General features: G+C 39.3%; 1 protein-coding gene across 1 annotated transcript in view; it reads left to right on the plus strand.

The window, feature by feature from the left end:
- The window catches only part of MB21D2 (Mab-21 domain containing 2), a 164,381-nt gene extending 152,844 nt beyond the window's left edge, over positions 1-11,537 (plus strand). Inside the window, exon 2 of the mRNA XM_040349553.1 lies at positions 7,731-11,537. Within this exon, the coding sequence (XP_040205487.1) occupies positions 7,731-8,995 (1,265 nt within the window). The 3' untranslated portion in view covers positions 8,996-11,537. The remainder of the gene's footprint in view (positions 1-7,730) is intronic.
- The last annotated feature ends 521 nt before the right edge of the window (positions 11,538-12,058 follow it).

Consider the following 12,058-nt stretch of genomic DNA (forward strand, 5'->3'; position numbering starts at 1 on the left):
TGCTGATGACATGAATAAGGCGTGATTATGGGAATTCTTTTTGGGGGGAGGTAAAATGCATAAAAGTTCAATAAAGAGAAGTTATCAAATTTTTCTTTGGCCGCATATGTTCACCAAGTGTAAATGCATTTTTACAAGAAATTCAAAAAAAAAAAAAAAAATCTAGATTTTTTAAGGAAGTTTACGATTTTGTGTTGGGCCGCATTCATAGCTGCCTGGGGCTGCAGGTTGGATACCTCTGGTCTAGAGTGTATTCAGCAAAGACGGTCACTTCCAGCGCTAAGTGGTTTTCTAAAGAGAAGGGGAACAGGGACATCGGAATCTCAGGACTGGGTAGATGCTGCCTTCCTCAGATGGGGTAATCCGATGGATACTACAAAAAATGCAAGGCACACACACCTAGTGCATTACCAATGACATTTAATAAATAATTAAATCCATAAAAGGTGGGTACTCACAAAAAGCAATTCAATTGAGCCAAAAAAAAACACACAATATGGAATAACACAATATGTTGCCATATACCGTTACAAGGTATAAGCTAACGTGTTTCGGGGGCACACCCTCTTTCCTCAGAGCTGGGCTCAAGGAAGGGGGTGTGCCTTAGAGTCTATTCAGTTGACACAAACATGAATTTTGTGCATCCTGGGAACATGTAGCCTCTATTTCTGCAGCTTGACACAAGTGCATCTAGACATAAGAGAAGTGGATCTAGAAAGAATATTGTTATTTTATTTTATACTTCCCAGATCAGTTTTGCCTTCATAAATGCAGGAGGCCATGTGCAAAAGGCCAAACAAAGAATTTAGGATGCTCTGAAAGTACAATTTGGTCCTATTTATTACTGGATATACTGTATGTACCTAATAAAGTAGCCATCAAGTATTATTATTCTGTGCTCTACAGCGTACATAGAAACACTGACTGCCAGTACATGATGTCAGTTAAAATGGAATGGCTTTGCTGCAGTACCAGAAACACCGTAGAACCAGAAACACCGTAGAACCAGTCTGCACTAGAGCTGAACGATTACTCTTTAAAAGATCGTGATCTCGATTCAACCCCCAAAACGATCTTAATCCAGCATTTCCGCGATTCTTGTAACAAGTGCAGAGCAGTTCCTGGCTCAAAGCTGTCAAAGAAAACAGCTGGCAATATTTATCAACAACATTGCTCAGTGCTGAAAGAGATGAAAATAAACATTGGGGGTTATGTACAAAAGGCAAATCTACTTTGCACTACAAGTGCACTTGAAAATGCAGTTGCTGTAGATCTGAGGGGATAAGCTGAAACCATCATCCAATCATGTACAAGCTAAAATGCTGTTTTTTATTTTCCTTGCATGTACTGGCCCGGTGGCTGGGGGAGGAGGAGGAAGCTCCACAATGATGTCACGGGCCGCAGCCTGGACTCCCGGAAGTGGAAAAGGATACCTGTCAAAGACGGGTATCCTGTCCTCCTCCCCCTGTAAGGTGCCAATTGTGGCATCGGAGGGGCGGAGGAATCCGATAAGCGGAAGTTCCACTTTTGGAATTTTATTTTATTTAATTTACTTTACTTCTATTTTATAAACTATTCTTAATTAAAACTTTTTTTTTTTTTGTGTTTTGCTTTCTTCATTAATATTTTTACACCTTTAACATATATTTACACGTTTCACATTGAAAAAAGCTCACAATACATTTTATTTATTTATTTATTTAATTTGTAAAAAAAAAATGTAATGCTTTGTACGATTGCTGACAGCTGAAGTATAATCAAAAAAAAGTTGCGGTAGGTATCAGCAAGTACTAAAAAAAAGACCCCAATTTAACTTAATGGTCATTTTTATTTTTATTTCTTTACACATTACATTATTTTTCATTACATTTCTTTTAAATTTGATTGAAGCAAAGAGTATTATGTCTTATGTTATTGCCATTTCATTTGATAACCTAATGTTCAGGACTTGTAAATCTTTAAAATAAAAAAGTTCTTCAGAATCGTGATCTTTATTCTTAGCAAAAAACAAACAAACTGTGATTCTCATTTTATCCACAATCATGCAGCTCTAGTCAGTACAAAAAATAAAAAACTGTATAGTAATATGTTTTTAGAAGAGAACACTACTAGAAAAGCTGAAGGAAAAGCACATGAACACAGCGAGAACATAAAAATGCCCTGGTGGGAATTGGCTCCATTATCCAAGTGCTGCAGAACTGCATTTCCAAGTAAAAAGCAATCATGTTGTGGTCACTATGGTTTTCTTTTTCATAGCTGCCATTTGAACTTGATTAAGGTAAAACGATTTGGTTTATAAGTTCCACCTGTATAAAGAATAATGTTTTATAGGTGTCCTCTCGCTCCTGTCTGCCTCTACAAGTGGAGTCCTACCTTATCAAACTCCGCCAGGCTCTGTCTGTTTCATGCCTAGGCTATACTTTTACTGTCTGGCCAATTTCCATAACTGGATTGTTTTTGCATTTCTTATGACTTCTATCACTAAATATGTCATAGACAGATCTTCTAATGCAAGCTAAATGCAAGCATAGCAGATATAGAAAACATGTTTAAAGAAATGGAGCCATTAGCTTCATTCACTTCTAATGCACTTAGGTTATTTTTACATTGATTGATTTTGAGGTTTTAGTTTTTTTTTTTTTCGGTTTGTAAATGGTGTTTAAAAGCATAGTGTGTCTAGGAAGAAATGACCCACATTGATCTGATAGAACTACTTCTGCTCATAGTTGTTTCAAAGAGCATGTACCAAGTTTAATTCAGCACTGCCACCCGCTTTGCTTCGTTAGCTAATTAGATCTACCAAAGTCCAGATCTGGAACCCAAACGACATTCCCAGTGTCTGCCGATCCCTTGAGTATTTCTTAAATTTACATTCTAATCTATCAACCATCAGAAAGTTTTTCAGCCTCATTATTCATATTTTAATCGACGTTCATTTGCACTTCAGGATTGCTTTTTGCAACCTTGTTAGTAGGCTTTTGTGGCAGATATATTGGATTCACTGACTTTGATTTAGCTACTACTGCATTCTAGCACAACAGATTTTCATGACTAATCCCCAAAACTAAGCTGCAGAACATAAATGGATTTATACTGTCAGTCCCAATAGTTCTGATTAATGCAGGATGGCCATGATTTTTGGACCCGGAAAAGAACAGAGTTTAACTTTTGGAAGCAATCTGGATATATGTCCTTAAAGGGAAAGTAAAGTGTGTTTTCTGTGAGTCCTTTTTTTTTAAGTGGTGCAAGTTCTGCTTTTTAGGTGGCCCCTGTTCCCCTTTTTGAAAGGGTAACACAACATTGAACAAAATACCTGTAGGGGGGTAAAAATATATAATAAACCTACCTTGCCTCCAGCTTTCATTGTTGCAGATGGTGATGTCAGCCTGCTGATGAGATTTCAGGGAATCAAATCTGACTAGAAGATGCTTTTAGCACAGTGTTAGGGACTCTATATTCCCCAGAACTCAATGGAAGGTGTCACCTTCACTTGGGTATTGCATGAAAAATGCCAGGCAAAAGGTAAGGAGCTTAGTTTTGGAGGAGGCTGAGAGCAATCAAAGGGACTTTTTTTCAGTTGAGTATACATCCTTGAATATAATTTTTTAAACCGGAGTTTAGGGTCACTTTAACTGCTTAAAGTGGGGGTTCACCCAAAAATAAACTTTTTTACATTAGCTACATCCCTCCAGCATACTGCTAACATCTGCAGTATGCTGGGTTTTTTTTTGTACTTATTATACGAGCCCTTGTTATCCGGCTCCGAGCGGGGGATTACTTCCGGGTATAGGCGTTCCTAAGCTGAGAGGAGTTGATTGACGGCTGCTAAAGCGCGTCACGCCTTCCGAAAATACCCAAAGTCACACTCGGGTGTTTACGGCGCCTGCGCAGTCAGCTCTACACAACAGGCGCCGTAAACGCCCGAGTGTGACTTCGGGTTTTTTCGGAAAGCGTGACGCGCCTTAGCAGCCGTCAATCAACTCCTCTTCGCTTAGAAACGCCTATTCCCTGCAGGATTCCCCGCTCGGAGCCGGAAAACAAGGGCTCATATAACGATAAGTACAAGAAAAAAACAAAGAAAAACAGCATACTGCAGATGTTAGCAGTATGCTACAGCTAATGTCAAAAAGTGGATTTTTGGGTGAACCTCCGCTTTAAGGACCATCCCACATACATATACAACAGTAGGACGCCCCTTAAACTCAAGAATTGCATACCTGTACATGATTTCTCGTCTCTGGGGGGCGCATATTCGCGCCGTGGGAGCTAATCGGCAGGTCCAGCGGCCGCGATAGCTGCTGGCCACTCGTGATCGTTCACAAGAGAGGCAGAACAGCGGTCTGCCTATGTAAACAAGGCAGACCACTGTTCTGTGAGGGAGGAAAATGGAGCTCTTGTGTTTCTGCCAAGCAGAGACACAGATCTCGGTTTTCCTCCAGTCACAGCATTCCCCCCCCAGTTAGAAAGCACGCCTTAAGGCCTAAGAGCACACTTAACCCTTTGAGCGCCCATTTTAACCCCTTCCCTGCCAGTGTCATTTATACAGTGACGGTGCAGTTGTGTAGCACTGATCACTGTATCGGTATCGGTGTTCACCAAAAACTATCACTTAGTGTCAGATTTGTCTGCAGCAAGCTCATAAATTTATCCCATAGTTTTGTAGACGCTATAACTTTTGCGGAAACCAAACAATATATGCTTGTTTGGATTTTTTTTTTTTTTAATTGGACCTGTTTTATAGCAGAAAGTTGAAAATATTGTATTATAAAAAAAAGAGGTGATAAAATACCACCAAAAGAAAGCTCTATTTGTGGGAAAAAAGGACATCAATTTTATTTGGGTACATTGTCGCCCGACCGCGCAATTGTCAGTTAGATCAACGCAGTGCAGTATTGCTAAAAAAATTCTGATCAGGAAGGATGTAAAACCTTCCGGAGCTGAAGTGGTGAAAGAAGTTTTCAATATGCCATCAATTTTTACATGTTTGCTTCTCCCAGTTTTCCCTTCTCCCAGCAGTTACTGTGCAAAAAATGGAAATGTGATACTTGAGATTATGCTGCCTGTTGACATAAGATATCACCCACATAGTGAGTTAATTATAGCTTATTTGCTAAAGAAGTAAAGGCTGTTCCCTTTGCAAAATGATTTTTCAATTGGCGTAGTGAATGTGATGAAGCCGTGCGGACTTCAGTCACGTGAGAGCTAACTTTTTTTTCCCTTAGACATGACTGGGTATTTTTTACAAAGTAAATTTTTACTTGGCTTCGCCTTATTTACGAAGCTAAGTGAAAATTTGCTTTGTAAAGTGAACATTCTCTATTTCGAAGTAAATCAACCTCATTGTTTACAGTGAGTCAGCTGAATCATTGATTTTCACTTTTAGAAGGAGCAGTAAAGCACATCTATTATGCAGCATTATTAAGTAGGGAACATGTCCTGCACATTCAATGAGCAAATAAGGCTGCCCTCATGTACATTGTATAATTACAAACTACTCTACTATACATATCTTTCAAAAAAACATGACTGCATATTAGGATTATTTACTATACATTTTTTACACTTTATATCTAAAAATAAATAAATATATAAATTATTAACTGTGATTTTTTTTTGTTTCAAAATGGATTTTTATTGAAAAATACTTTTGATTAATAAAAATGTTTATTTAATCATAACCCCCCCCCCCCCATATTTTTTCTTCTGTGAGCCTGTACATACCATGTATTTGTGGTAAAATGGACTTGTGTGTTTTGTTGCTCTGCCAAAAAACAGTAAATGCACTTGAAAGTGCACACCATGCTGTACCACAACACATATATTTTGCCAGGTTTGTTGGGGTGACATCCATGATGACTGATACTTAAAGTGGAGGTTCACCCTAAAAAAAAATTACACCAAAATCCTATAAAAAATTTGAAAAAAAGAAATTGCGGTTGCTATGCAGATCTTTCCAATTTGCCTCTTCCTAGTCCGCAGCAGGTCTTCTTCCTCGACCTCCTCGCGTTGTCTTCTGGGGAATGGGGCGAGCTCACGCTGCCTTCTGGGAACTGTGTGTATCCTAGAGAGCAGCCGCCCATTCACAAAGCAGCGCCAGACTCGCGCATGTGCAGTAGGAAACGGGCAGTGAAGCCGCAAGGCTCCACTGCCTGTTTCCCTTAGTGAGGATGGCTGCGCCGAGACCTGTCACGATCGAGTGATCAGCCTCGGGCGACCGACATTGCGGGCACCTAGAACAGGTAAGTGTCCTTATTAAAAGTCAGCAGCTACAGTGTTTGTAACTGCTGACTTAAAAAAAAAAAATAAGAACTGCGGGTGGAACTCCGCTTTAAAAAAAAAAGAAACCTGTTCACAGGCTATACAGTCGTGTAGTATGCCAAGCATAGTACACTATAGCCTGTGCATGGGTTTCTTCTTTATGTTTGTTTTGCATTTCTCCAGACCCCTCTGACCACTCAGCAGCACTGGACTTTGTGTAGGACAGCTGTCACTGAATAGTCCCAGGGCACCCGTGACCATTTTACAACCACAATAGTGTCTATTGTAACAAGGTGTATTTTACTGTGTTTTATTGAATTACATCAGTTAATTTATTTATTTTCCCCACTTCCCAATCAGCATTCAGTGCCCTTATCTTACCCTCACCTGTAACATCAGGTGATTTGAGATGTGCGCTCAGCAGAGCTTTTAAAAATGTATGGTACTGCATTGCACTATTGCACTTAACATGTGTTGTTGCACACTGTGGTAACGCATGTGTTATTGCAAATTCATGGTATAAACAGCCCTAATAGATTCCAAATGGCCGTTTCCAAAACAATCAGCGTTTTGCCCTCTCTGCTGATCTAATTGCCTCATGTTGAGTGATCTAGACTTCTCTAAGTCGGATGTATTCAGTAAACCAGTACAAGTAGTCCTTTTAGTAAGCAGTTTTTTTTATCAATATGGCTTTATTAAAACTGCATTGATTGAGTACATTGTATTTGTCTGCTATATTCTTTGCACCTTAAACCTAAGTCTCCATGGGTTTTTGTGTAAAGTTTGGACCTCCACTAGCCAAACATTACTACACATTGACACTTTGATATTTTTTTTTTTTCAAATGCTTCTAGATGCAAGCGCGGCATGTAAACGTGGCCAAATGGCCATTTTAAACGTGGGTTATTATATGTCAAGTTAAATCGTTCAGGAGCGGTTGTAAAAACGTCCCGTGTACCTGGAGCCTAATGGTGTACTTTCCTGTTTTGTGTCGTTGCTGTAGCTCTAAGCCCGTCTGCTATCTGGTTTTTGGTTTAAAGGGTCAACTTCAAAAAATGTTCCTTGTATCGTAGGCCCTAAAATGCATTATACAGTGGGGTCAATTTTCTACAGGAGAAAAGAGATTTAAGATGTAGAGAATATAAAATTATACTTTGCAGGGTGATCATGCTCTACGCTCCTAGTAAATCAACCCTAAAAATTTAAGGTAATTGTAATGGTTTTAGCGCCCTGTTGCAACAACCAAGTTGAGTACTGTCCGTGATACTTTGCACGAACAGTCACATTTTCTGGAATGATGCTTGCTCTGAAAATGTAACTGTTAAGTGCAATTGGAAAAAAAACAAGTATCACAGACTGTACTCAACCCTGTGTCTAAAATAATGAGTGAGCATTAATGTTTTTTATCAGTGTGTGTTTTGTATTTGGCACCATGCTTTATATTAACTTCTACCTTTTTCATTTCTTTACAGGCATGGTCCAGAAACTCGACCAGAAGTTGCCTGTAGCAAATGAGTACTTGCTGCTTTCTGGTGGTGTTCGGGAAGGAGTTGTAGACTTGGATCTTGATGAATTGAATGTTTATGCTCGTGGAACCGATTATGACATGGATTTTACCCTTCTTGTGCCAGCTTTAAAGCTTCATGACCGAAACCAACCAGTCACACTTGATATGCGTCACTCTGCCCTGTGTCACTCATGGCTTAGCCTTCGATTGTTTGATGAAGGGACAATCACAAAGTGGAAAGACTGTTGTACAATTGTTGATCATATCAATGGCGCCACTAACTATTTCTTCTCCCCTACAAAAGTTGCTGACTGGTTTCACGAGTCAATCAGTATCGTTCTGTCTGAAATTCAGAAGAAACCTCAGAGAGGAATGCCCAAGGTGGAGAAGGTAGAAAAGAATGGCACGATTATATCCATCATTTTAGGTGTTGGCAGCAGTCGCATGCTGTATGATATTGTTCCTGTGGTCTCGTTCAAAGGGTGGCCAGCTGTAGCACAGAGCTGGCTAATGGAAAACCACTTTTGGGATGGCAAGATTACAGAGGAAGAAGTCATTAGCGGCTTTTATTTAGTGCCAGCTTGCTCCTATAAGGGTAAGAAAGATAATGAATGGAGATTGTCATTTGCCAGAAGCGAGGTGCAGTTGAAGAAGTGCATTTCCAGCAGCCTAATGCAAGCCTATCAAGCTTGTAAAGCCATAATCATAAAGCTTTTATCAAGACCAAAAGCTATCAGTCCATACCATCTGCGTAGTATGATGCTGTGGGCTTGTGATAGACTCCCAGCTAATTACTTAGCTCAGGAAGATTATGCAGCCCATTTCCTTTTGGGACTTATTGATGATCTGCAGCATTGCTTAGTAAACAAAATGTGCCCCAACTACTTTATTCCTCAATGCAATATGCTAGAGCACCTTTCAGAGGATACAGTGATTTTACATGCTAGAAAGCTGTCTTCTGTGAGATCAGACCCTACAGAACACCTTCGGACAGCCATTGAACATGTCAAGGCTGCCAACCGACTCACCCTGGATCTCCAGAGGAGAGGAAGCACCACTAGCATACCATCCCCACAGTCTGATGGAGGAGACAATAACCAACCGGACGATCGGTTAGCCAAAAAATTGCAACAGCTAGTAACTGAAAACCCAGGAAAGTCTATCTCTGTCTTCATCAACCCTGACGATGTTACCAGGCCTCATTTTAGGATTGATGACAAGTTTTTCTGAGAATGTCCGATGCATTCATTAAGACTTCATGTGTAATCTGTGTGATGTCTTGTTTTTACATATCCAGCTTAGCTTGGATCTGTCAAGAACAATATGAAATTTTTAATCCTGTTTGTGCAGGACTTTGCAAAATTTGAAACAGTATATTACTATTTCATATGCTGCTTTGATCATTTTTTTTTTTTTTAGGTTTTAAGGGAGAACATGAGCCTTAATGACCATTTTATGTTTGCTATTGTGTCTATTTAATTGATATACATGTTGAAAATTCAGATATATGTTTTGGAAATAAATTAATTCCATTGGGCTTCCATTGTTTTAAGTATACATGTACCAACAACTTTGGCTATCAAGCTGGGCCTATTTACATTTCCCATTGTGCCAAGTAAATTTCCTGAAAGTTCTGGGTCATCAGTCACGTCAAGACAAACTCGCTTGGCACAATAAACTAGCTTGTCAGCAAATGTTGTTCTTACAAAACTAAGCATATTAAATAATTAAGAGCAATTGTGATGTCCTAAGTGCAATATAATACAGCAACCAAAGGTATTTACTGAAAGCAGGCCTTGTTTGTAAAGATATCACTTTGAACATTTATAGAAAACTTTTAGGGCTCACTCACACTTGCCCACACATAAATCAAGTATTTTTCCTGTACAGGCTGGTGTTCACACTGTACAGACAGTAGGGGGCAGTGCCTTGCTTTTGTACAATCTAGGTCCGGCCATAGATGCTCAATGGCAGACAGTGTTGACAGAGGAATCCCTACCATAGAGCCATTGTGTTCTCCCGATGGGTGCAGTCGTCCCTTTTGGGAGAACAATGATTATTGCTAGCGGCTAAAACAGTGTATATGTAATGTAAAACCTTCTAGGCTGGTTGTACCCAAGTTGATCACTTGGTCAGCTTAAGGGGTGGTTTACCTTTGGAAACCCTATTTTTTTTTTTGTTTCAATTGTTTGCTGCAGTGCATAGAAAGGAACGGATGGTTGGAGATTTCAGAGGAACATTGGTGAGATGTGGAAAATTGCAGACATGCTGTATTTTCCACACCTCTGTGCTTCATTGTAGCATTAACAGGGCACAAAGAAAACAATTGTTTTTGGTTTGTCCTTGTGGTGACCTCCATTTTTCAGATTTAGAAAAACGCTGCTTTCCACACAAGTGTGGACAAACCCCTGCTGAGAAAAATATACCTTCTGATATTGTGTGACCTCTCCTTTTAAAAAGGATAGTTATCTGGGTCTCATGTTGACTTCAGTGATTTGTGTCACGCTCCCAAAACAAGCAAATTAAGAGTTTGCACTTGCATGCTTGTTCAAGGCAATAAAACATATTACTACAGCTAGTTAGTATGACCATCAAGCAAGTAGAGTTGTCAGAAAGAGGTCAGGTGTGCTAGCATCCATTTTTCTCTAATAATAGGCTTCCTCTAAGCTGCACTGCCCATTTTGGTAAAAACAATACTCATGTTATATTCTTGTGCTGCTGTGGTATTAAGAATGCTAAACCAATCGCACCTCCTTAGCATGTCTCTGTGCAGTGTGGCATTGCTCCGATACCGGTGCTAATACTGAACGAGTACTTGTACGCATGCAAATGTTCCGAATCACACTGATCTGCAGCTTTATATTCGCACTGAAGTAGCACAATTTTAATGCCACCCCGATGTGAACCATGGCTTACAGTTCCTTAAAAATTATTACAGTTTCTTTATAATTATAAAGGATTGGTAATTGGTATCGGTGAGTACTTGAGAAAAATTATCGGTACTTCAACTTGGTTTTAAAAAAACTGATATTGGCGCACCCCTATTGCATTGTGTGGATATGTAAATATGGCAGCTCTAGAACATATTAGGAACATGAATAGGAAATCCAGACCAATGTTTGGGTCAGAAAGTGGCACTAGCAACATTGGCATGCAAATGAGTTGACAAAGTATATTATTCTTTTAAATGATCCTATAGCAAGGCCTTCTTAATGTAGGTCAGATCAGTGAAGCTGAATTTCTGTTTGGTTGCTGTCCATTGATGCACTTTGCACATTACTCTTTGTCTTTTTGAACAAGCCCGTTTGTGTTATTTTGGAAAATACTCTAAAGTTGGGTATATACTGTATACATTCACTTTCTCTGTAAAGTTTAAAAAAAGCTCCATCACTTAAGGAACCTTAAATTGAGTAAACCATCTCAGATCATGTATTACTGAACTGATCGTACTTTGAATTCAAAGATTTCATTCCAAAGATTGCTTTAGTCTTAAAATGATTCACCCGTCTCTGAGATTCTAGGTACAGTCTCACTTGTGTGGGAAGATGTAAAAATGTTATATTTGAAATGCTAGAAGTTTTCTGACAAGATTCCACTAACATTTTGTTCTGCTGAAATGTATAGCTTGTGCAGTCTGCTTTCTTTACCGGAAGAATGTCATTCACCATGTGCTGTGTAATGTTCTGCTAAGGTTGTCTTATTTTTCTTGCCAGTTCTGTGGAAGATATAAGCAGTAATGGCTTACAATAAATTCTTCTAAAGTGGCATTTCATTTTGGGTGGACGGCAGTGACTGGCAGCAACCATTTGCTTCTAAAACTCTTGAGGACTTTAGTGGTTAGATCTCCCTTTTGGAGTTTACATCTCTGCCCCTTTAAATACACTAGGCCATTATGAAAGCAATCAACTGTATGCCACTTATCCTGCTGCATTGTCAGTAATGAAAAATGAACCTTCCAGCAATGAAGAGGAGACAACTTAACCTGCTGCCAACTTCTAAAATCTCAGTTTTATCTAGACAAATGCGTTAAAAATATACCTGTCTAACCTTTTTTTTTTTGGGAGGCTAACTTGGTGCTTTTATTTTATGAGCTGTAGTAGCATTGAGCTTAAAGTGCATGTCGGGACAAAAAAAAAAATATATGCAGTACATCTCTGCACTTTTTATCCACCCTGTGAATACAGAAAAATACCTGTTGATCTGCAAGAAATGCACTCCGCTCTTAATTTCCAATTGTTGGCTGACAACACAAAGCCTTTTTGTGGATAGAGTGGTGTCAGCCCTACCCACTGT

The sequence above is a fragment of the Rana temporaria genome, chromosome 4, assembly GCF_905171775.1.
Source record: "Rana temporaria chromosome 4, aRanTem1.1, whole genome shotgun sequence".
In the NCBI taxonomy this organism is placed as follows: domain Eukaryota; kingdom Metazoa; phylum Chordata; class Amphibia; order Anura; family Ranidae; genus Rana; species Rana temporaria.